Source organism: Bubalus bubalis, chromosome 5 (assembly GCF_019923935.1).
Source record: "Bubalus bubalis isolate 160015118507 breed Murrah chromosome 5, NDDB_SH_1, whole genome shotgun sequence".
Classification (NCBI taxonomy): domain Eukaryota; kingdom Metazoa; phylum Chordata; class Mammalia; order Artiodactyla; family Bovidae; genus Bubalus; species Bubalus bubalis.
The window spans coordinates 77822199-77843846 of NC_059161.1; the positions used below are offsets into that span (position 1 = coordinate 77822199).

The following is a 21648-nucleotide window of genomic DNA, read 5'->3' on the forward strand; positions in this document are numbered from 1 at the left end:
AGGACTCCACCCAGTCCTCTCTGCTGGCCACAAATGGGTGTGCCAAAGGCTTTGGAAAGCGATTGCGGCCCTGGAGGGTCACCTGCTGGGAGGCTGGGGGCGGGCTAAGTGTGCCCAGAGAGGCAACTTATTCAGTGATCCAAAAAATAGAGTAGATTCTTGTTTTTTTCTCCCTCTCCTCTCTCCTGTGCCCACTCTCCTCATCACCATCACCAGGGCTCCACTGTTCCTCTCTCCCTTCGAGATTTCCCATTCTCTCTGCCTTCAATTGGAAGTTCCCTTAGAGACCCTCTGGCCAACTCCTTCTTACCCAGCCTCAGAATATGGAAGGGACTTGTTCCCACATCATGCCTGGTTGATGTCAGGGCCAGCCTTGGAGCCCTGTGCCCTGGTGCTGGGTCCATGGCTACAGTCAACTAGGTCCTCCCCTTCAAAAGCATCTTCCCCCTGATTTTGTAGTATTCAAATCAACAATGCACATAAATCGGAGTGCTCTCCACTCCATGGAGGAAGAAAGACACAACTGGGCCCCCCACCCCAAGGGCAGCCTGGGCCCCCAGTTCTCTCCCACCTGCACAGTTCAGTCTTGTTAAAGGCATCCTGGAAATAGGCATCTTCTGGGACCTTGCTCAACAGCTGATAAAGGGAACATTTTACTGTCAACATATCCTATCCCCCCGCCCCTTTCCCGATACACACCCTTAAGCAGAAAGAAAAAAATCTGAAATCTTTTTCAACTTCAGAAAGAGGGACTGAGTGAGCCATCAGGAAGCTCTTTCTGCTTCCGAGAACAGCAAACAGTAGGAAGAGTAACTCGGGGAGAATACGACATCTCTTGCAAGGGCTGGTCCTGGGTGGGTGGGGTGCGGCTCGGCCCGAGGGACCAGGGGCTGGCCGGCATAGCTCGCGCGGGTAATGGCTGCAGACCGGCCGCGGGGAGCGGAGGCGCCCCGAGAAGTCGGGCAGGTACTACCTAAATGTTTGGTGGCGAGGGCGAGGGCGAGGGGGCGGCGCACTGCCCTAGGTAATGATAGTCTGGGAGCCACGCGGGGGCTGCCCGTCGCGGTCGCGGCTACAAAGACAGCTCGGGGACCTCCCGCTTTCCTCCCCTGGGTACCGGTCCCACCCCGCCCCCTCCCCGCAGCCCCCCACCTTCGGCCCGCCTCGCCCCGCCCCCTCCGGGCCGCCCCAGCGCGCATGCTCTCTCCCCCCGCCGAGTAACCTGGAGATTTAAAAGCCGCCGGCTGGCGCGCTGGGGGCGGCGGGGGTGACGAGCCCGCGCGCGGCGGCCCGGGGTGACAGGCGCCCGCCTCGGCCAGGTAGGGGCGCGCCCGCCGCGCTCCGCGGGAAGGGTCCCGGCGCGGGGAGGGGCGCGGCGCGGCCGGGCTCCGCGGCGGCGCGTGTGTTGCGCCCTCGGGGAGGGGGCGGCGCGGTGGCCGTCCCGCGCCCGCGCTCTGGCTCCGCGAGTCCCGGGGGGTGTGACGGGCTGCAGGCTCCCGGGGCGCGCCCCTCGCCCTGCCGCGGGCGGGTTGCGGGGGCCCCCGCGGAGCCGCGCTTTCTCTCGCAGAGGCGGGCCAGGCTGGAGGCGCCGGGTCCCCCGCGTCCCCGACCGACCGGGCGGCGGGGCTGGCGGAGAGAGGCCCCTCCCCTGAGCCCCGGGTCTGGCCGACTGCGGGCGCAGCGGCCGCTCGCTCCGGTGGCCTTCTCCCGCGTCAGAGTTTTCTTTGGAAAGTTGCGTTTATTTTCTTCCCTTGTCTCGGCTTCACCGGAAAGGGGCAGGGTGAGTCACCGGGGCGCGCGCAGCCCTGGACCTGGGAGCCGAGGAAGGGGCCGACGGCCGGAACGCCGCGGGGTCCTCGGGCGCGGGCGGCTTGCCTGGGGGCAGTGAGGGGTTGTGAGGAGGGAAAGGGGGCTGAGCCCTTTCGCACGTCAGTCTCGGGGCTTGGCTCAGGGCCGAGAGCTGGGCTGCAGTGTGCGCGCCGTCCTGAGCCTCGGTTATCCGTCAGAAGAGAGGGAAAAAGAAAGGGCGTCCTTATCTTCGCCTCCCGGGCTCAGAGGTGCTGAAAATCCTGAGATCAGCCAACAGGTGTGCTGAGGTGGTCCCCGGGCACCCACCACAGCGTCGCAGGGCTCCGGGCCAGGCCTGCAGGGGAAGGCCCCAGGGAACTGCCGGGTCCCGTGGGTGAGGACCAGGCCTGCCCCGGTCCCTTGTGGTCCCCGGCGCTGCATCACTGTGCGTTGACCTTGCCCTTGACCCCTGAATCGGTGTCTGCCTTCCTGACCGGCATTCTTGACCTGCTCCGCTTCCCGCCGTCCCCCGGCCCCCCTGCCCCGGGGGCCACACCTCCCTATCTTTTTCCCCAGGGGCCAGACTCGAGGGTACAGTGGGGTTTGGCCCGGTGGGTACCTGGTGCAGACTTGTTCTTCAGCTGTAACACAGACCCCATCCCTGCGAAGCTGCCGTCTGCAGCTGGCCGCAGTCCGTGGACCAGGGCCTAGAGTGATCCTTGCTGGGCTCCCGAAAGCGTTCTTCGGGGGCTTGATGAGGCCCTGGGGGCTTCTGACTGCCTTTCCGGGCTCACTTCGGAGAGGGACAGCCTTGGTGCTGGACGCCCCTGCGCGGAGGCCCGGCCGCAGGCGGGCTGTTGGGGTGGCGAGGGCAGTGCCAGGAAGTGTAGGCTGCTGATTGCCCCAGCCTTCCCTATAGAGCAACTTCTTCCAGTGTGAGATTGCAAAGTTATTTGAGATCACAGCCAACAAATACGGGTCTCATCCTCCCATTCCTCCCTTATCTCCTCTCACCAGGCTTGTCCGAAACCAGGACTCTGTTCTAAAAGTGCCCAGAAAAATGGAACTTGAGTCCACAGGATGAATCTGAAGGTAAAAATACAGCTGTGAGTACAGCTGTGGACGTTCAGGCTCCAATTTAGTGCAGGCATGTTGGGGGTGGGAGTTTTCCTGTCTGCTCATGGAGTGTGCCCCTCCCGGCTCTGCAGTGTCCTTCAGGAGGATGAGGAGCTGCACAGTGAACCTCGGTGGCCACTGAGATACCTCCAGGCCGCTGGGTGCTGGAGGGATAGCCTGAATACCCCTCTCTCAGTCTCGGCAGGGCTCTGGAGAGAAAAGGGAGAGAGGCCGGCTCTTCTTGAGGACTCTGAAAGGCAGATTAAGCTCTCATCAGGACTCTTGGAGCCTGAAACATAGTATCATAGATAACAAGCCAGATTGTCAGGTGTTTATATCCTGGCTGCTCCACGGGCTAAGGGATGAAGGGCAAGTTACGTAACATCTTTTAAGTCTCAGTATCCCTGGTTACAAAATGGACATGACAGTAATAATGAAAATTCCTACTCTGTAGCTTTGTTATTTATTAAATAATAATGGAGCAAATATAAATATATGTACACATCAGTTCAGTTCAGTCACTCAGTCGTGTCTGACTCTTTGCGACCCCATGAACCACAGCACGCCAGGCCTCCCTGTCCATCACCAACTTCTATATCTAAAATGTAGAAAGCACTCCAGCTTTATTAAACCATGCATACAGAGCACTGGACTGTGTGCCTGATAGGTAACAGTGTCAGTTACAGGTAACTGCTGTTAACTATATCCACTGTATGTACACGTGTGCCCTAGTGGACAACAGCACCCACCCTGGGCCTCTGTTCTTGGGTTCTGCTGTAGACTTTGTTTCTTTGGGATCAAGGCCTTCTGTACTCTGGGGAGTCCGTATGACTAGTTAAGAGCCTGGGTTTGAATTCTGTTTCCTTTTATTTACTTATTTAGCTGCACTGGGTCTTGGGTGCGGCATGCAGGCTCTTTAGCTGTGGCATGTGGACTCTAGGTCCCTGACCAGGGACCGAAACTGGGCCTCCTGCACTGGGAGTGCAGAGCCTTAGCCGCTGGGCCACGAGGGAAGTCCCAGTCTTATTTCCTTTTGTACACATTACTTCACCTGTCTGTGCCTCAGCTTCCTCCTCGGTAAGATGAGGATAGCAGTACCTGCCTCGCAGTATTGTGAGGATTAAACAAGCTGACGATCTCAAGCTCTGAGCACAGCCACTGCAAAAACGTCAGCTGCTATTGTTTGGTAGCGATGGAGGCAGTCCTTGTGGCTCATGCTCAGGAACCAAAGTTTCTTAGCAAGGGAATTATACCGTATACAACTGTATGTAAGCTGTAAATGACACAGTTGCAGTTGAACTTGCCCGGTGCAAAGAACACAGCAGGACTTGACGTCCTGGTGTCTTCCCTGTCAGTACTGTGCATGGCTTGTTTTTCGATCAGTCCAGAAACCCCTGCCCTGCCTGTTTCCTCAAGTTGGAAGAAAGTGCCATGATATGATGAAGGTACAGTGCCTGGAAGGTTAAATGCCTTCTATGCAGAGAAGACTTTTTTTGTTCTGGTTTTTAGAGAAACTGTGCGAGAGGAGGGAGGGTTCTGAAGTTACTGTTCTGCTCTGTCCTCCCGCCCCAGCCCTGGGAACCCTTTGCTTTCTGGTGTCAGGAAGAAAAACCCAGCCTGGCTTTCTGTGTGGTAACAGTCCGGGGCCCTGTTTGCTGGATAGCAAGGGTGAGGGCTGGACCAGTTGGTACCAGGCCCAGTGTCTTGCACGCTGATGCCACTTGACTCCCAGCAGCAGAGCTGGAGCGTGGCGCTTTGTCCAGTGTGTTAAGTGTCCCTGCCTGGGGGCAGGGGCTGGTGACAGAGCCATCACGGGATCGTCCTGATGGCTGACCAGAACTTCCTGTGGAAGCCCTTTTTGTGCTACACGGTCTGCGCTTCCTCCCCCACGGGAAGAAGTCCACATTTTGCCACTGACCCTTAACGACTTGTGGGCCTTCTTGCTTCCGATGTTGGAGACAAGCCTACCTCACCTGTTGGCCTTGGTTTCTGTGTCTGTAATGGAGATGATTGTATCCACCTTACAAGGTTACGGTAAGGATTAAATGAGATCACCATATTTAGCAAGGAGCCTGCACAGACCAGGTGCTTGGTACGTTTGTTCTTTTTGCCTTCTTTGTTAATTCTAGAGGTCATTCTCTCTAGGAAGCTGGGATGAGCCAGCTGGAATGGAGTTTGGAGACCAGCCTCTGGTCTCATAGCCCGTAGTCCCTCAGTCATCAGATTCAGGCCAGGTGAATGTCTAGGCAGAGAGCGTGCCCCCAGCAGCAGTCAGCCAGAGACAGACCCCCTTCCCCAGTGCTTTCCATTATGCTCCCGCCTCCCTCGTCCCAACCATACTTGAGTTAGCAAATAGCGTTCAAGCTGGGAGTGCCTGACCCATCCCTGGGAGTATGGCAATCTAGATTCCTGCTCCTGGCTCCTGTGGCTTAGAGCAGAGCATCTTCAGTGTACCTGGACACACTGGTCGGATCCCATCAGACAAGAATCCTGAATCAGCCTCACCTTTAAGGCCCTTGGTTGAGCACATCCCTTGGCAGGGCTTGAGCAGGGACAATGCTCCTTGGTTTCTAGGAGCTGAAGGGCTGGTGGAGTGGGAGATAGGGAAGGACTACAAGTCAGAGACCAGGAGGACCATATCCATCACTCAGTGTCCAGTGAGTATCGGGTCCTTGGCAGCTCGAGGTTCAGGTAGCCCTGGGGGACGTGGGGACTTTTGCTGGATAAGATTTAGGTGAAAGGGAGGGGAGGGCCAGGAGAGGTAACTGGAACATGATGGCTGTTTTGAAAATAAAAACAGGCCCAGTGCTGATGAATATCCCATGTCCCATGATTTGGGGTCTGGTATTCTTCCCGCCACACCTGACTCAGATCAGATCAGTCACTCAGTCGTGTCCGACTCTTTGTGACCCCATGAATCACAGCACGCCAGGCCTCCCTGTCCATCACCAACTCCCGGCGTTCACTGAGACTCACGTCCATCGAGTCAGTGATGCCATCCAGCCATCTCATCCTCTGTCGTCCCCTTCTCCTCTTGCCCCCAATCCCTCCCAGCATCAGAGTCTTTTCCAATGAGTCAACTCTTCGCATGAGGTGGCCAAAGTACTGGAGTTTCAGCTTTAGCATCATTCCTTCCAAAGAAATCCCAGGGCTGATCTCCTTCAGAATGGACTGGTTGGATCTCCTTGCAGTCCAAGGGACTCAAGAGTCTTCTCCAACACCACAGTTCAAAAGCATCAATTCTTCGGCACTCAGCCTTCTTCACAGTCCAACTCTCACATCCATACATGACCACAGGAAAAACCATAGCCTTGACTAGATGGACCTTTGTTGGCATAGTAATGTCTCTGCTTTTCAATATGCTATCTAGGTTGGTCATAACTTTCCTTCCAAGGAGTAAGCGACACCTGACTGGGAAGGGGCTAAAAGGAGAGGCAGGTGCATATAGCAATCCCAGGCTCCCGTGGCGGTGTTTTGTGGACATTGCCTTTTGTGCACAGTTCCTGCCTGCTGCCTTTCACGGCTCAGCCTCCTCCAGGAACCCTGGAGAGCACGGAGCGTGCATGCCTGCACCACCTCATGGTGCTTTGCCTGCATCTTGGCCCTGCTGAAGGGCGCTGGTGGGTTGTTTCCCAATCCCCAGCCCCTTCACAGCGGGGCTTGCACAGAGTGGGGCTCAGTGGTGGTGGGTGGGCAGGCTTTAGTCTCACTGACATTTCTCTGGGGGAGGTGAGGTTGTAATGAATGAGGCACACTCTCTTCAAAGGTGGGCAAACTCGGGCTCTTTAGCAGCAACAGAAAAAACGCCTCTTTCTTGGAGCCCCTCACACTCTGCTCACTGCTAAGGGGACTGTTTTGAAGAACACATCCCTAAGACTGAGTCCAGCCCAGAGCCCCCTCTGGTAAACGGAGCTGGTCACAGACCCTAGGATCAGTTCCCTTCAGTTCAGTCGCTCAGTCGTGTCCGATTCTTTGCGACCCCATGGACCGCAGCATGCCAGGCCTCCCTGTCCATCACCAACTCCTGGAGTTTACCCAAACTCATGTCCATTGAGTCGGTGATGCCATCCAGCCATCTCATCCTCTGTCGTCCCCTTCTCCTCCTGCCCTCAATCTTTCCCAGCATCAGGGTCTTTACAAATGAGTCAGCTCTTCACATCAGGTGGCCAAAGTATTGGAGTTTCAGCTTCAGCATCAGGGCTGAAAGGGCCTCAGAGACCATTGAACTTGAGATCCAGGGGTGGGACCAGCACCATGGTCTAACTCCCGGGCCCAGGGCTCTCTGCTCCTTAGTAGGTCTGCCCAGACCTCCATGCCCTGGTCTCTTTCCTGTATCTGTCACCTTCTGAGGGAGGTCAAGCTCGGGGGTGGGGGTGGGGGGACAAGGATGTGTATGGCTGGGGAGAGCCGCCTGGTCTGGCTGGCTGGCAAAGTGCGAGTTCGCTGCAAGAGAGGCTGGTCAGGTTTCACTTTGCAGGGCTGTAGGGAGCAGGGGGAGGGGACTCCCCAGCAGCCTGAATGTGCCACTCCCCCTTCTCCTGTGTTCCTCTCCCCCACCCCGGGCCAAGGGGTTCTTTGTGTACCACTACCCCCGCCTTGTAGGGAAGTGTTCATTGTGGCCCAAGTAGAGAAAGAATTTAGTTACTCTGCCAGGAACAGAGTCCAGCTCTGGGAGGGAGTAGGGGAGAGGTCAGTTCTGCCCCCAGATGGGTTGGTTACTCGGATCAGTTTCAGGTGACCGCTGACCCTTGGCACTCTATGTACTCGAGCACTGTGTAGGCAGGTAAAGGTTGGGGTAAGTGTAGCTGGGGAACCCTTTTCCACCTGGTTCCTCTTGGCTCTCGGTGGTGGAGGGCTAGGACTGCCCGGCCAGTGCCATGCGACATTGTCGGTGGGCACCGTCCATGGTGAGCACCCCACCTGGGGCCAGGGGGCAGGTGTGAGATCACATCACTGTACAGTTGTAAAGAACTTGAGACAGCATCTAGACTAGCACTCATTTTACAGTGTGGAAACAGTCCCAGAGAGGTATTTCAGGATACACAGCTGTGAAAGTTGGTGAAACTGAACTACACTGTTCAGGCTCCTAGTTCAGAGCACTTTCTAGAATTCAGGAACAGTTTGAACTTTCCATTCAACCGTTTTTTACCTGTGCAGCCTGGGCGTGTATTTCTCTGAACCTCCCCTTTCATCTTTGTGAAATAGGAATGTCAAATACTTTGTGGGATTGTGCAAATGGTATGAACTGGAGAAGATACATCAGGTACATGCAGACAACCTCCGGAACAGTCAGCAAGTGTCGGCCACTGTGATGATTTTCCGTGGCTGGGAACCACACTGTCCCCTAACTGGAAATGTCTACCCCAGCCTCCATTTCCCTTCGCAGCCTCCAGCACCAGTCTCGTCTGCCCAGTGACCTCTCCTCACCTGCTGGGGCCAGCACCTGGGGAGGCATTTACATTCCTGGCATTCTTTGTGCCTTTGGGGGGCCCCTGCAGGAGCCACGTGGGTGAGGGGGGGTGGAAGCCGACGCAGAGCTGGTCCCCTTGCGACCTCTGCTGCTCCTGTTGGGAATGAGAGACCCCCTCCCACGTTTCTCCACGAGGAGGCCCAGTGCTGCATGAATTTGCAGGTCCTTGCTCTCCCACACGGTGAGAGACGGTGGTATTCATCTAAGTTTCCTCACCTGTCAAGTGGGTGCACTCATTGCAACCGTCTCATCAAGCCAGTTGAAAGACTCAAACGCTTGGAAGGGCCCCTGGCATGTGGAAGACCTCAGTGTTAGCTGCTGTTGGTCATTGCAGATGAGGAAACTGAGGCTTAGGGAGGGCAGTGAACAAGGTCCCATAGTTACAGTGAGGTGTGGAGCTGGCAGGCGAACCCAGGTCAGGCTGATTGTCAAACCTTGGCCACCCTGGAGAACCCACTGGGATGTCTGGGTTCAGAGAGCTGCCAGTTGACTGACTGTCTCCGTCCGGACTGCACTAGGTCAAGGTGGTCCTGAGGGACCTTGGGTCGCCACTGTTTGCAGAGGGGCGTCTGATCCGGAGGCCGGGTGCCTGGCGTTAGGTGTGTGTCCGTTTTGACCTTCCCCATGGGGTTGCCAGGTGACTCTGGGAGGCGCGCTGGGCCTAGGCGGGCCCAGGTGAGGGTGGGCAGGCCCTGCCGCCCCGTGGCTGCATTGGCCGGGGGAGGTGGGCGGGCTCTGGGCCCCGGGTCCCTTCCCCTCCCCTACCCCCGGCCTCCCCCGGCACTTGTGTGTCTCAGAGCCGGGTCTGGGGTTCTCAGGCAACAAAAGCGGCTTCCCTCCGCGGCGCTGCCACCTGTTGGGTTTTCACACGTCGGGGGGAGTGGGGGGAGGGAGCCGCTGCCCTTTTCCCAGTGTCTGCGGCCGCCCCCCCCCCCCACCCCCAGCCCGGGGACTGGGGGTCTCTGCCGCCCAGCGTGGCGGGGCTCAGGGGCTGGGCGGGGCGGGGGCTGCAGCAGCTGGAAGGGGCCCGAGCGGGCAGGGGCCGGGGCGGCAGCCGAGGGGGAGTTTGACGGATTACTCTGCGGCCGAGAGGTCTCTCCCTAATCCCCCTTTGTGTCCCGGCTCGCAGCCCCGCGCTCGCTCTGACAAGCTGCTAAGCAGAAGGCTTCCCGTCCGAGCGAAGAAAAGGCGGCGCAGCAGGGCGGACGCTAAATCCCCGGCCCTGGGCCCGGGGGAGGCCGGGGCTGGGCTGCAGGAATGGGGGAGGGCCTTCTCTCTGCCGCGGCCGCAGCCCCGGGCCTCCCGCTCTGCGGCTGCCTTCCTAGTGGGGCTCCGGCACGTCCTGGGGAGCCTGGGGGGTCGTTGGCCCTGGCTTCTTATGCAGATCGCTGTTGCCGGTGGTCGGGTCGGGGTGGGGGAGCAGACCCTTGCTTCTTTGGAAGTACACTTGAGCCTGGAGAATGCAGGCTGACGTGGGCTGGAAGGCGTGGGAGCTGCATGGAGGCTCGTCCCGCGTCCCCTTCTCTGTTGCTGCCCAGACAGGAGGAATTCCCACAGCCCAGCGGCCCAGGCAGAGAGGTCTGTCATGGTGGAGAGCTCACCACCTCTCAATCGTGTTCATCTCCCATCTCCTGTCTGGCCAGCACAGGCTTTCTGGGGTGTCCTAAGGCTCCTGTGGAGAGCTCATTTTGGGGGTGCAGGGGGCTAGGTGTTACGAGGTAGGACCGAAGGCACTGGCCCCCTGGGACTGAGGCAAGGGGCTGGGTGACCCCCGCCAAGAGGTTTTGGTGAGCTTCCAGAGCTATTCCCTGCCCACGACCCTAGAGGATCCGGCAACGTGGGGTGCGGCTCTGGGGTCCAGTCTGGTGTGGAGGAAACCGGGTCCCTCGTCCTGTGTGGTCTCGGGGCTCTACCTGTGGGATCCTCTGCACCTGCAGCCCCGGCCTGGGCTGGGGGGCATTAGGGATCCTGGCCCAGGGTGACCCCACCCCTTTCTACCGCTGAGTCTAACCCTAACCCTGCCTCCTCCCCTTTTCCTTCTCTGCGGGGAGGGGCTCCCTGGCCTGTGAGAAAGACGGCGGGCTCACACAGACCGCGCGGCGCGGGGCTCGGGGTCAGGCCGGGGCTGGGGCCCTTTGATGCCTGGGCGATGTGGGGGCACCGGCCTGCATAAAGAGGCCACAGAGATGCCACCCCCAGCCCGTTCCCTCGGCCTCTGTTGGGGGCCGCCTGCTACCCCAGCCCCACCTCGCCGGAGGGGTGGCAGGAGCCCCTTTGAACGGTCTCAAAGGCCTCTTTATATGTCCCTCGACACTCCCTTCCTGGAGGGGCCTTCCCCCCCAGCCTCCTCCAGCCCTCTGAGTTTTGGAGAGAAAGTTCAGGCCAAGTTTCGCTCCTGTTGCTCAGTTGCACTTCCGTACTCCCTGCTGAGGCCTAACGTGAGAGGGGCCAGGGAGACAGGGGTGCCCTCCAGCCCGGGACCTTCTGCCATCCGCTCAAACCCCTGGCTGAGCCCTTAGGAGCCACCCTCTGGGGGTCAGGCTGGAGTCTCCTTGGGGTGTCTGGGCGTGGGGGCAGCACTTAGGTCCTGCCTATCCCTTCCACCTCCCACCCTGGGCTGCTGTCCGTGAGTTGTTCTTTAGATAAACGTTTCCCAGGCTCCTTCTCTGCTAGAGTGGGTGCTGGAAAGCTGCATTGGTGCCTATAGCCCGCTCTGGGGGTGTGGCACCCGGAGTGTTTGGGTATCTGGAGCTGGGCAGGTAAAATGCAGGTTCACCCTCCATCTAAAGGGCTTTAGCTCTGCTCCCCCAGACGGGAGGGAAGATGGCTGGGGCAGAGGTCCCTAAAGCTTTCCAGAAGTCTTGGGGTTCCTTCAGCTTCCTTGCTGTCCTGTCATCCAGGATCTGGAAGGAAGGGGGGAAATAGTTGGACCTCGAGAGGGACTTGTTCTCCTAGAGGTCTTCCGTTCTTGTCCACAGCGTCAGCCCCCTTTCCCTCGTCTTCCCGCCCCCTCCCCACCAGGTGAGCCCCTCTGGTTGGGCCTTCGTGTGCCGTGTGCCGAGGGCTCCAGGAGCCGTGGGGAGGAGGATCTGAGTCAGAAACATCTCTGAGGCTGGAGGGTGGAGGGTGGAGGCGTGGAGTGGACCCTGCTGCCCTGCCTGTGTCCCTGAGGACGCAGGGGGCTCTGAATGCAGGGGGACCCATCGGGAGTCGTCACTCTCGAGCTTCAGGGAGAGGTGCTCCGTGGATGCGGGTGGGGCGGGAGGCAGGAAGGCGGTGACAGATTGTGTGTGGAGCCTGGGCCCTGGGCCCCTCTGTGCCTAGAGGCCCCGGGAGGACCACTGCTCACTAGAGTTGGTGCTGTGGGAGTCCTCCTCCAGCTTCCTCCTCCTGAGGGCTGAGGTGGGGGTCAAACGGGAGGCTAGGGCACTGGGGAACGGTAAGGAAAAGAAAGGGGGGCTTTGGAAGGGAGGGTGTTCTCATGGGCTTGGGCGTCTCTTGGGCAGTTCCAGGCTGGGGAGAGTCTGGGGTGGCAGGGGTGCCCAAGAGAGAGAGGCCAGGCTCAGCACCCTGAGTGCAGAAGCAGCAGGGCTGGGCGCCCACCTCCTCCCCAGGAATCCCTCAGCTGGCCCAGGCCCTGGTCCTGGGCACAGCGCCTCCGGAGGGTGGAAAGAGGAGCCAGGCATGGGAAGGATTGCCTCCGGAGGGTGGAGAGAGGAGCCAGGCATGGGAAGGATTGCCTCCTGAGGGTGGAGAGAGGAGCCGGGCATGGGAAGGATTTCGTCCTCCTCAGTCCCGGCACTGGGGAGCTGAACCGAAGGAGGGAGGGAGGCAGGGGGGTTGCTTGATGGTTGCTGGAGAGCTGCAATTTATTCTAAACAACCGGGGCAAACCAGGGTTTGGGAATGGGTGCCGGATGTGGGTGAGGCCGGGTCTGATAAAGTCTCTGTTTGCTCAGGGAGGACCTGGTCCCTTAAAGCCCAGGGCAGGGGAGTCCCCAGGGTGGGGAATGGAAGGGGCTGGAAGCCTTTAGACCCAGAACCCTTCCCTCCAGGTCAGACAGCACTGCCCCCTGGTCTCCATGGCCCCCCGCTTTCCTCCTGGGGTTGCCATGGCAGTGGCATGGCAGTTCTCTCCTCTGGGGAGAACTCAAGCGGGACCCACAACCCCCAGCTAAGGGTGCTTTCTGGTCCCCCAACCCACTTTGGTGACCACGTGGGTCCGTGTTTCACGTTTCTCCCATGTCACCCCCATAGCAGTCCGTGTCTCTTTCCAAAGTGGATGGTCTGGGTCTGAGTGGCTCTTGGAGGAGGAGGCTGCTGGTTGTCCAGCCTTGTGTGAAGTCCCTTTCTTCCTGGGCTACAAGTTGCACAACCCCAGCAGGCCGTTACGGGATGGACACTTCTTAGCCAGGATTGACGGCGTCTGACCTCTTTGTGGCGCAGTGCAGACAGCACCTGCAGCATGCTTTGTAGCGCACAGGCCCTCGGGGCTTCGTGATGTTAGATAAGGAAGCAGAAGCACCAAGTCATGAGACGCTGAGATCGGAAGAGGGCACGGACGAGGGCTGAGGGTGCTCCGGGAATGCGCTCGGTGGGGACGGGGCTGGAGCCAGGCTCGCGGCTGTGAACTTTGCATGCAGTAGTGCTTTTCAGCAGCGTTTGTGGCGCTGAGTCAGTGAGACTGGAGAAGGCACTCCAGGCTCCAGCCACGAGTGGCCTGAGGCTCTCTGTCCACTGTCTACCCACCACGGGATGATGACAGGTTAGGGGACCAGGGCTCCCCTCTCTGCCTTCTCTGCGCAGCTGACTTGGTTTTCCCTCTTCTGTGGTCACTTATAAACAGAATGGACTGAAGCGGGTGCAGTGGTCGGGAAGCAAGACCTAGAGGCCCACTGCCCGAGGGGTTGGGGACCAGGGTGGGTACTTCCCTGCTGGGATCTCTGAGCAGAAGGCCCAACGGGAAGGGCTGCGGGGATTTCTGGGCCAAGAGGGGCGCTGCCCGGGGTCACTGGCATCATCACAGGCTGCCAGCTGGTGAGGCTGGGACCTGGGGGCAGCCCCCCAGTCCCCTGATGGTTGGGCGGCTCACACGGGAGTGCTTCTTCCCCATGGCCACTGAGCATGGAGAGAAACTTGAGAGGGGTTTTCAGGCCGAGGTTCTTCCAGGGGAGTGCTTTTCAAATGGTTTCAATGACAGGCTCAAACCCAACCCAAGAAACCACAGCCTTTTCTCTTCCCCTTGTCCTCCTCCTTGGGGTGGTAGTTTGGTGCAGCTTGGCTTGTGGCCAGGCAATGTGAAATAGGAAGTGTGACTCTTAACAAAGGGGAATTGAACAGCCCAGCTTTGGCAAGTGGAGAGAGAAAAACAAACTGGGCCTCGCAGAGGGTCTCCAGGGGCACCTTGATAACAGTGCCTGGGGAACTGGGAATTCAGCTGGTTTGACTTTTTTTTCTTCCCCCTCCCTTCTATACTAGGAAACAAGGGAAGTTGCAAAGATTTCAAAACAGAGAATTACTAACATCTAGTAGCCTCTGGAGTGTACTGAGGTTTAAATATCATATTTACCTTACTAATTAGGCCAACCTTAGGCTAATATGAACTGCACTTCCTGCCTGCACCATAGGGGTGGCTCCTGGGTGGCAGGGCCACGCCATCAGCCCGGGAGCGAACCAGATTCAGAGTTCAGAGTGAATCCTGGAGCTTGGGTTCCCGGAACTTAATGCTCTGTGTGTGTGACTGTCCCTGCCCTTTTAGGATCGAGTGTTGACATCTGTACCCTGCCGAGGCCCCCCACGATGACAGGCGGTTAGCATGGCTGAGAAACCAGACCTGCACAGTGGGCCCGCAGGAGTGGGTTTCTGGCTGAGTCCTCGGCGGTCGGTGGCAGCCAGGAGAGGCCTCGGCATCTGCAGCGAGGCGGAGACGGAGCCATTCTGGAGCGCGTGAGCGGGCCGGAGCCCCACTTGCCCGGTCCAGCATGGTCCAGAGGCTGTGGGCAAGCCGCCTGCTGCGGCATCGGAAGGCCCAGCTCCTGCTGGTCAACCTGCTGACCTTCGGCCTGGAGGTGTGCCTGGCGGCGGGCATCACCTACGTGCCACCCCTGCTGCTGGAAGTGGGGGTGGAGGAGAAATTCATGACCATGGTGCTGGGTGAGTCACCGCGTCCTCTTCCCCTCCTGCTCCAGAGACAGGCCTCCCGGGGAAGGAAGGCACCAGCGCCTCTACCCAGAAGGTGCCTGCTGCCCCTTAGCCTGGGGGTCAGTGCTGCTGAGCAGAGGGCTGACCCTGCGCTGAGGGGCTCCGAGAGAAAGAGGAGGACAGGGCCGTTCCCTGGTTACCTCTGTGTCCCAGGCCCCTACACATGTACAGCCCCCTGAGACGTGGAGAAACTGCCCTTTGCAATTCAGACCTGTGGCCTCATCCAACTCCTGCAGTAACGCTTTGAGGTTACCCATTTCAGAGAGAAGACAGTGGAGGCTAATGAGAGATTAGGTGACTTAGCCCGGCTGTACTGCTAACTTAGCTATGGATAAATTGGGCTGGGGTTCCCCCCCAACCAGCAAGGGCTCTTTCTGGCCCCCAGGGCAGGGGCTGGGCTCCTGGCTAGAGATGAATTCTGCGAAAGCCACAGGAGGCGAATGGGCACCATCGTTTGGTGGTGACCAAGCAAACGGTCACTTCCTTCACTCCCAGGAAGAGGGGTCTGTCGGGATGGCAGGGTCGGGGTCAGCCTGCCTGTTGAAACCCTGCCTCCCGCCCTCCCTGGCTCTGTGCCCGTGTAACTTATCACTGACCGGCTGCTTCATGCCTCAGTCTTAACATGGGGCGTTAGTGATCCCAGTTGTGAGGAGTGCATCGGGGTCCGGTGAAGTGGTCAGCACAGCACCAGTGCGGAGCGGGCCCTGCATGCGATGTCGTCGCCGCGTCCCTCCTTCTCGAGGAGGTTGGTCCCCGTCCCCCTCCCCTTCTGAGCCCTGGCCTTTCACTCACACTCCTCGCCCTTCTTGCAGGCATCGGTCCGGTGCTGGGTCTGGTCTCGGTCCCGCTGCTTGGCTCGGCCAGTGACCACTGGCGCGGGCGCTACGGCCGCCGGAGGCCCTTCATCTGGGCCCTGTCCCTGGGCGTCCTGCTGAGCCTCTTCCTCATCCCGAGGGCCAGCCGGCTGGCGGGGCTGCTGTGCCCGGACGCCAGGCCGCTGGAGCTGGCGCTGCTGATCCTGGGCGTGGGGCTGCTGGCCTTCTGCGGCCAGCTGTGCTTCACGCCCCTGGAGGCCCTGCTCTCCGACCTCTTCCGGGACCCGGACCACTGTCGCCAGGCCTTCTCCGTCTACGCCTTCATGATCGGCCTCGGGGGCTGTCTAGGCTACCTCCTGCCTGCCATCGACTGGGATGGCAGCGCCCTGGCACCCTACCTGGGCACCCAGGAGGAGTGCCTCTTTGGGCTGCTCGCTCTCATCTTCCTCACCTGCGTGGCGGCCACGGCGTTCGTGGCCGAGGAAGCAGCCCTGGGCCCAGCCGAGCCTGAGGAAGGGCTCTCCGCCCCCTCAGTGCCACCCTGCTGCCCGGGCCGTGCCCGCCTGGCCCTGCGGAGCCTGGGCGCCCTCTGTCCTCGGCTGCGCCGGCTCTGTTGCTGTACGCCCCGAGCCCTGCGCCAGCTCTTCGTGGCAGAGCTGTGCAGCTGGATGGCGTTCATGACGTTCACATTATTTTACACAGACTTCGTGGGCGAGGGGCTGTACCAGGGCGTGCCTGGGGCTGAGCCAGGCACAGAGGCCCGCAGACACTATGATGAAGGTAAGGCCTTGGCTGTCCTGGGGGGCTGCTGTGGGAGCTGCCCTCCAATGGATGTTCGGGCATGGGGAGATGCCCACAGCTGGGGCATCTGGGCCCCGATTTCCCCACCTGGAAAATGGGCCAGCGTGTAGGCTGCATGTGCAGTTGCTGAGGGAGAAGAGCAGCAGGTTGGCTGCAACCTCAGCGGAGCCTCGGGCTGTTTGCAAAGTTTTGATCAGTCATTGCCCCAACCTGGCGGAAGGAGAAGCTGAGCTTATTTCAGGTCCGGAGGCCGGGCCGAGGTCTGCCTGGCCCCACGTTCTGTGTGCCCTCTGCTCTGCCACTGCCGTGGCCACCCCTTGCAGCTCAGGTGTCCCAAACTCTTCCTTTGGAGCCTCCGGTGTGGCGGTCTTGGCCCCCTCCTGGAAGCTGAGTGCTCTGAGCCCTCAGAATGGCTTCCTCGGCCCTTGGCCAGTGGCTGTGATCACTTTCCCTAATCTAGACTCCTGCTGCTTGGGGTGCGTGAGGGGTGCTGGGTGCGGGTCTGGCAATAGCGGGTCTTGGGCAGCAGGGACTAATGCTCCTGGTTCCGAGTGCCCTGTGCCCCTGTGCTGAGCCCTCTCCCAGCTACGTCTCATGGCCTCTCCCCCTCCACCCCCAGAGGTCCGGATGGGCTCAGGGACTGGTGCTCCTGGTTCCGAGTGCCCTGCACCCTGTGCTGAACCCTCTCCCCAGCCCCATCTCATGGCCTCTCCCCCTCCACCCCAGGGGTCAGGATGGGCTCAGGGTCCGGATGGGCTCAGGGACCGGTGCTCCTGGTTCCGAGTGCCCTGCACCCCTGTGCTGAGCACTGTCCCCACGCCCTCTCACGGCCTCTCCCCCTCCACCCCCAGGGGTCCGGATGGGCAGCCTGGGGCTGTTCCTACAGTGCGCCATCTCCCTGCTCTTCTCCCTGGTCATGGACCGGCTGGTGCAGCGGTTCGGCACCCGGGCAGTCTACCTAGCCAGCGTGGTGGCCTTCCCCGTGGCGGCTGGCGCCACGTGCCTGTCCCGCAGCGTGGTGGTGGTGACCGCCTCGGCTGCCCTCACCGGCGTCACCTTCTCTGCCCTGCAGATCCTGCCCTATACGCTCGCCTCCCTCTACCACCGCGAGAAGCAGGTACTCAGCGGACCCGGGGGAGGGAGGGCTGGCTGAGCAGTCCAGAGCCAGGGTCTGGCCAGAGAAGCTGGAGGAGGAATTCTTTGACGGGAGAGGAAGCCTGTTGTGGTCCCAGGGCTAGAGACCTGGGCTGCGGAAGGAGGGTGTAGATTAGATTCTGGGAATGACTTCCTGATGTCAGGATTATAAAGCCCTTAAAGTGGATGATTGCAGGAAATGTGAAATCCTCTGGAAATCCTGAAGAAGCAGGCTAGTCAAAGTCCTCAGTCTGGGTTGCGGTGTTCTGTGCAGAAGCAGGGGGCTGGATCAGATGACCTTTGGGGCACCTAGCTTCCGCAGCCTGTGAATGGGAAAAGCCTGGCATGGGCCTTGTCCAGGGAGGGACCTGGTTACTGACCTTGCTCTGGTCTCAGACGGGGAAGGCTCCCGACTCCTCCCTCCCCTCTTTCAGTTTATCTTCGTTTTCCTGCCTCCCTCCTTTGCCTTGTCCACTTCCCCCACCCCCACGGTAGATCTCTCGGAGCCTGAAGCCCCTGCCACCGCTCGCCTGGGCACTGTGTAAGTCAGGGGCCTCCTCCCTGCTTAGCCCCCCTCTAAGCAGTGGCGATGGCACCCCACTCCAGTACTCTTGCCTGGAAAATCCCATGGACAGAGGAGCCTGGTGGGCTGCAGTCCATGGGGTCGCGAAGAGTCGGACTCGACTGAGCGACTTCACTTTCACTTTTCACTTTCCTGCATTGGAGAAGGAAATGGCAACCCACTCCAGTGTTCTTGCCTGGAGAATCCCAGGGACGGGGGAGCCTGGTGGGCTGCCGTCTATGGGGGTCGCACAGAGTCAGACACGACTGAAGCGACTTAGCAGCAAGCAGCCCCTCCAGGGGCCTCCTCCTGTGGGAACCTTCTGAGCCAGGCTGTGTGATCACCTCTGTGGCCTCCACTAGCCTCACGGAGCTGCAGCCCTGTTGCAGAGTTCTGTCCAGGGGTGTCCCAAGAAAAAAGAGACTAAGCCTGCTGTCATAGGGCTTCCAAACTGCAGGGGAGACCTGTTCTGCCCCTTGCAGGCCACAGGTGAGGAAACACCTAGCTGGGGGGCGTGTTAACCCAATCGGTAGCTGCAGGGGTGGGTGTGGGTGGGGGAACCTGACCCCCGTGGCCCCTGTGGGCGCCCTGATGACCTTTATCAGCCTCCAGTCTCTCCTGCGCTGACTCGGGGCTCAGGCTGGTGTCCAGGGGCCAGCCTTGGACACGTGCCAGGGAATGTGCTGGGGTTGGTCTTCCCCTCGACTGGGGAGCACGTCTGTCCCCAGGGCGGGGCGGCTGGCTGGGGCAGGGTCCCGGGCACCGTTGGCCCCCTGCTGCCTGCCCGCCTCCTCTGCTTCCTGGCAGCACACGAGCCTTGGCTAGAGCTCGGCCGCCGTCTCCCGGCTCTGATGCAGCCGACCCTGAGAACGCGGTGTTCCAGGCACGCGTGGGCCCTGGGACGGCTGTCAGACGGGCCTTGTCCTCAGATGGGAGGCTCTGGGGCATCCCAGGCAGGGCAGGGTCAGGCCGTGCTTGTCCCCGGCAAACGGTGAGACGGACAGGACGGCTCCCACAGGAGCGCAGCCAGGCCGTGGGAGCCGGGACGGGTGTTCCTCGCTTCTCCAGGCTGAGTCTGAGGACCCTGCCTGGCCCAGGCTGGGGCCACAGACTTCACAGGAGGGCAACAGCTGCAGCCTGGGCCTGGGCCCCGCAGTGGGCACATCTCTGTATGGGGGTCGACGGTTTCCGGTGGCAGGTGGCAGGGGCCGGGAGGAGGAGGCCAGGAAAGAGCGTGCAGTTCGGTGCGGCGGGGTCCTCACCTGTGTTGCTCCGCTCCGCCATGTCTCTCTGCCCGCCTGTCTTCCTTCTTCTGTCGTTCCCCTCCAAACTGGCAGTACTGAGTGCATCTGCCATGCTGATTTGAGGAGAGGCTGGAGGAGACCTCGACATGTGGTTTCAGGGGTCCCCCTCTGGGCCCCCGACCCCCACTCCCCAGGAGACTCCTCGCAGGAGACGCAGACCACGCAGGGGTCTGCCCAGTTTTCTGCCCTTCTCCCGATTTTCATTGAGACCCTTTGCTGGCTTCCTCTCGGCCCTGAGTTGAAGGCCACGGCCGGTTCTCACAGCTGGGGGACCCCGTGTCTGGGTGCTGACCTGTCCTGGTGTGTCCCCCCTCCCCTCCCCCAGGTTTTCCTGCCCAAGTACCGAGGAGACGATGGAGGCGGTGCCGGCGAGGACGGCGTGATGACCAGCTTCTTGCCGGGCCCCAAGGCTGCATCCCCTTTCCCCCACGGACACGGGGGGCCTGGCGGCCTGCTGGCAGCCCCGCCCGCTCTCTGCGGGGCCTCCGCCTGCGACGGCTCCGTGCGCACTGCCGTGGCTGAGCCGCCGGAGGCCAGGGCAATTCCGGGCCGCGGCATCTGCCTAGACCTGGCCATTCTGGACAGCGCCTTCCTGCTGTCTCAGGTGGCCCCGTCTCTGTTTATGGGCTTCATCGTTCAGGTCAGCCAGTCCGTCACTGCCTACATGGTCTCGGCGGCAGGCCTGGGTCTGGTTGCCATTTACTTTGTCACGCAGGTAGTATTTGACAAGAGTGATTTGGCCAAATACTCTGTGTAGGGTGCTCACCAGACACGGAGGGCGGAGGGCCTGCCTCCCGGGTCCGGCTCTCCCTGCTCAGCCTCCTGGGGCCGGGGCTGGCCTTGCCCTTTCTGCTGCTGCCAAAGTGGTTGGTGTGGCTCTCCGCTGCCTCCTGGTGGCAGCGAGGTGCTTCTTCCCTCCCACCTCTTTCCCTCCCAGCCCTAAGCCAGTCTTCAGGGCCGGCTGTCTTGGTAGCTCTTCAGAAGGCTTCAGTCTGGACTTCTTCAAGGGGAGAAGGGCAGGGCATTTAAGTAAGTCCACGCACTGGAATGCAGAACTCTGCCCAGGGATCACCCAGGCTCAGGGTGGACAGCTAGAGTCCTGGTCAAGATACACCCAGTGAAGGGATTGGGGTAAATCCCAAATTTGAGTAAATGCAACCACCTGTTCTAGCACCGAGGGCCTTTATCCTGTAGGTTCTCCCATCGTCGCTCCTGCGTGGGAGTTTCTACCGTGAGACTCTGCAGGATTTGCAAGTACGAAAAGGACTTGGGGGGAGCATGATCCTGAGTGGTGAAGGCAAGCTGCCCCGCCCTCCAGCACCCCCTTTCTGCTATTCCCCCTCTCCTACACTTAGGACTTTGCTTGCTGGCCCCTGTGGTGCCATCACAGGGACCCTGGTCTTTAAATATTTAACTTATTTATTTAAGTAGAAGGAGAATCAAGGTGTCTGGGAGTTGGGTAGGATGAGATCCTCGGCGACTAGGTCCCCTGAGATGGTTGGTTATTGGGTTGAGGGTTGCCAGAATCTCCTTCTCCTGGAGGGATTGGTCTGGCCCCAAACTGTCTAACCTTGACCTTGCAAACTCCACTCACCCCAACTGATATCCCAGCTCCTGGTACCCGAGGTGGGGAGGGCTGGGGAATGTGAAGGGTGGGGCTCCAGGTCTCAGCAGCCTCCCTAGCACCCCCCACCCCGTGACCCTGCCAGCCCCCAAACCCCCAGCCTAGGGGGGCCTAGGACTGGGACTAGGCCTCCAAGCCTAGGACTTGGGCCTAGGACTGGGCCTCCAAGCCCACCTTTCCTCCCCCGCTCCACAGCCCCCTCCTTGGGGCTGTTTTGGGACCAGAAGCACAGAGTGTGGCTCCTTGAGCCTCTATCCGTCTCAGCCCCCAGGGCATATCTGTGCTTAAGAACTCTAGCACAGAAACTCAGGAGCACCCCCTGCCTGGGCTAAGGAGGTCTTATCTCTCTGGGGGTTTAAGTGCCGTTTGTAATAATGTCATGTCTTATTTATTTAGCGGAGTAAATATTTTATGCTGTATGTGAGCAATCAGAGTATAATGTTTATGGTGATGAAATTAAAGCCTTCTTCTATGTTTCATTGGTCTTTGTGTCTTTTCTGAGGGGGAAAGACCAGCCCCTGTCGAGACCCGGTCTGGGCAGCGGCAGGTCCCAGCACCACCAGCAGGTGGAACCATAGACCAGCATTCGTCTGTCTTTCGCCTGTTGGATTGTGCTACCCGGGGACTGGAGAGACCCTCCAGGGGAGAAGGGGAGTAAGGCACAGGGAGGGGGCGCATTTTCCTTATCACAGGGCTCACAGTGTGGCCAAGAAGAGGAGTAAGCACCCGTTATCAGCCTCAGCAAGAGGAGGCACCTGGCAACCTTAATGGTCTTTGAAAGCTGCTTTGCTTTCTGGCATTACCAGATGTCCCGGCTCACCTGTGTGTTTCTTG

At 59.9% G+C, this 21648-nt stretch overlaps 1 protein-coding gene across 4 annotated transcripts; it reads left to right on the forward strand.

The window, feature by feature from the left end:
• The first annotated feature begins 847 nt into the window (after positions 1-847).
• On the forward strand, positions 848-21293 carry SLC45A3 (solute carrier family 45 member 3). Of its 4 annotated transcripts, none has more exons than XM_006062255.4 (5): positions 848-966; positions 14132-14526; positions 15387-16169; positions 17042-17307; positions 19516-21293. In XM_006062255.4, the coding sequence occupies exons 2-5, from the start codon at positions 14355-14357 to the stop codon at positions 19945-19947; spliced, it is 1653 nt and encodes a 550-aa protein (XP_006062317.1). In that variant the 5' UTR covers positions 848-966; positions 14132-14354; the 3' UTR covers positions 19948-21293. The 4 variants fall into 4 exon arrangements, with proteins under 4 accessions (XP_006062317.1, XP_025133572.1, XP_006062314.1 ...); XM_025277787.3 differs by lacking the exon at positions 848-966 and adding an exon at positions 1169-1319; XM_006062252.4 differs by lacking the exon at positions 848-966 and adding an exon at positions 1456-1780.
• The last annotated feature ends 355 nt before the right edge of the window (positions 21294-21648 follow it).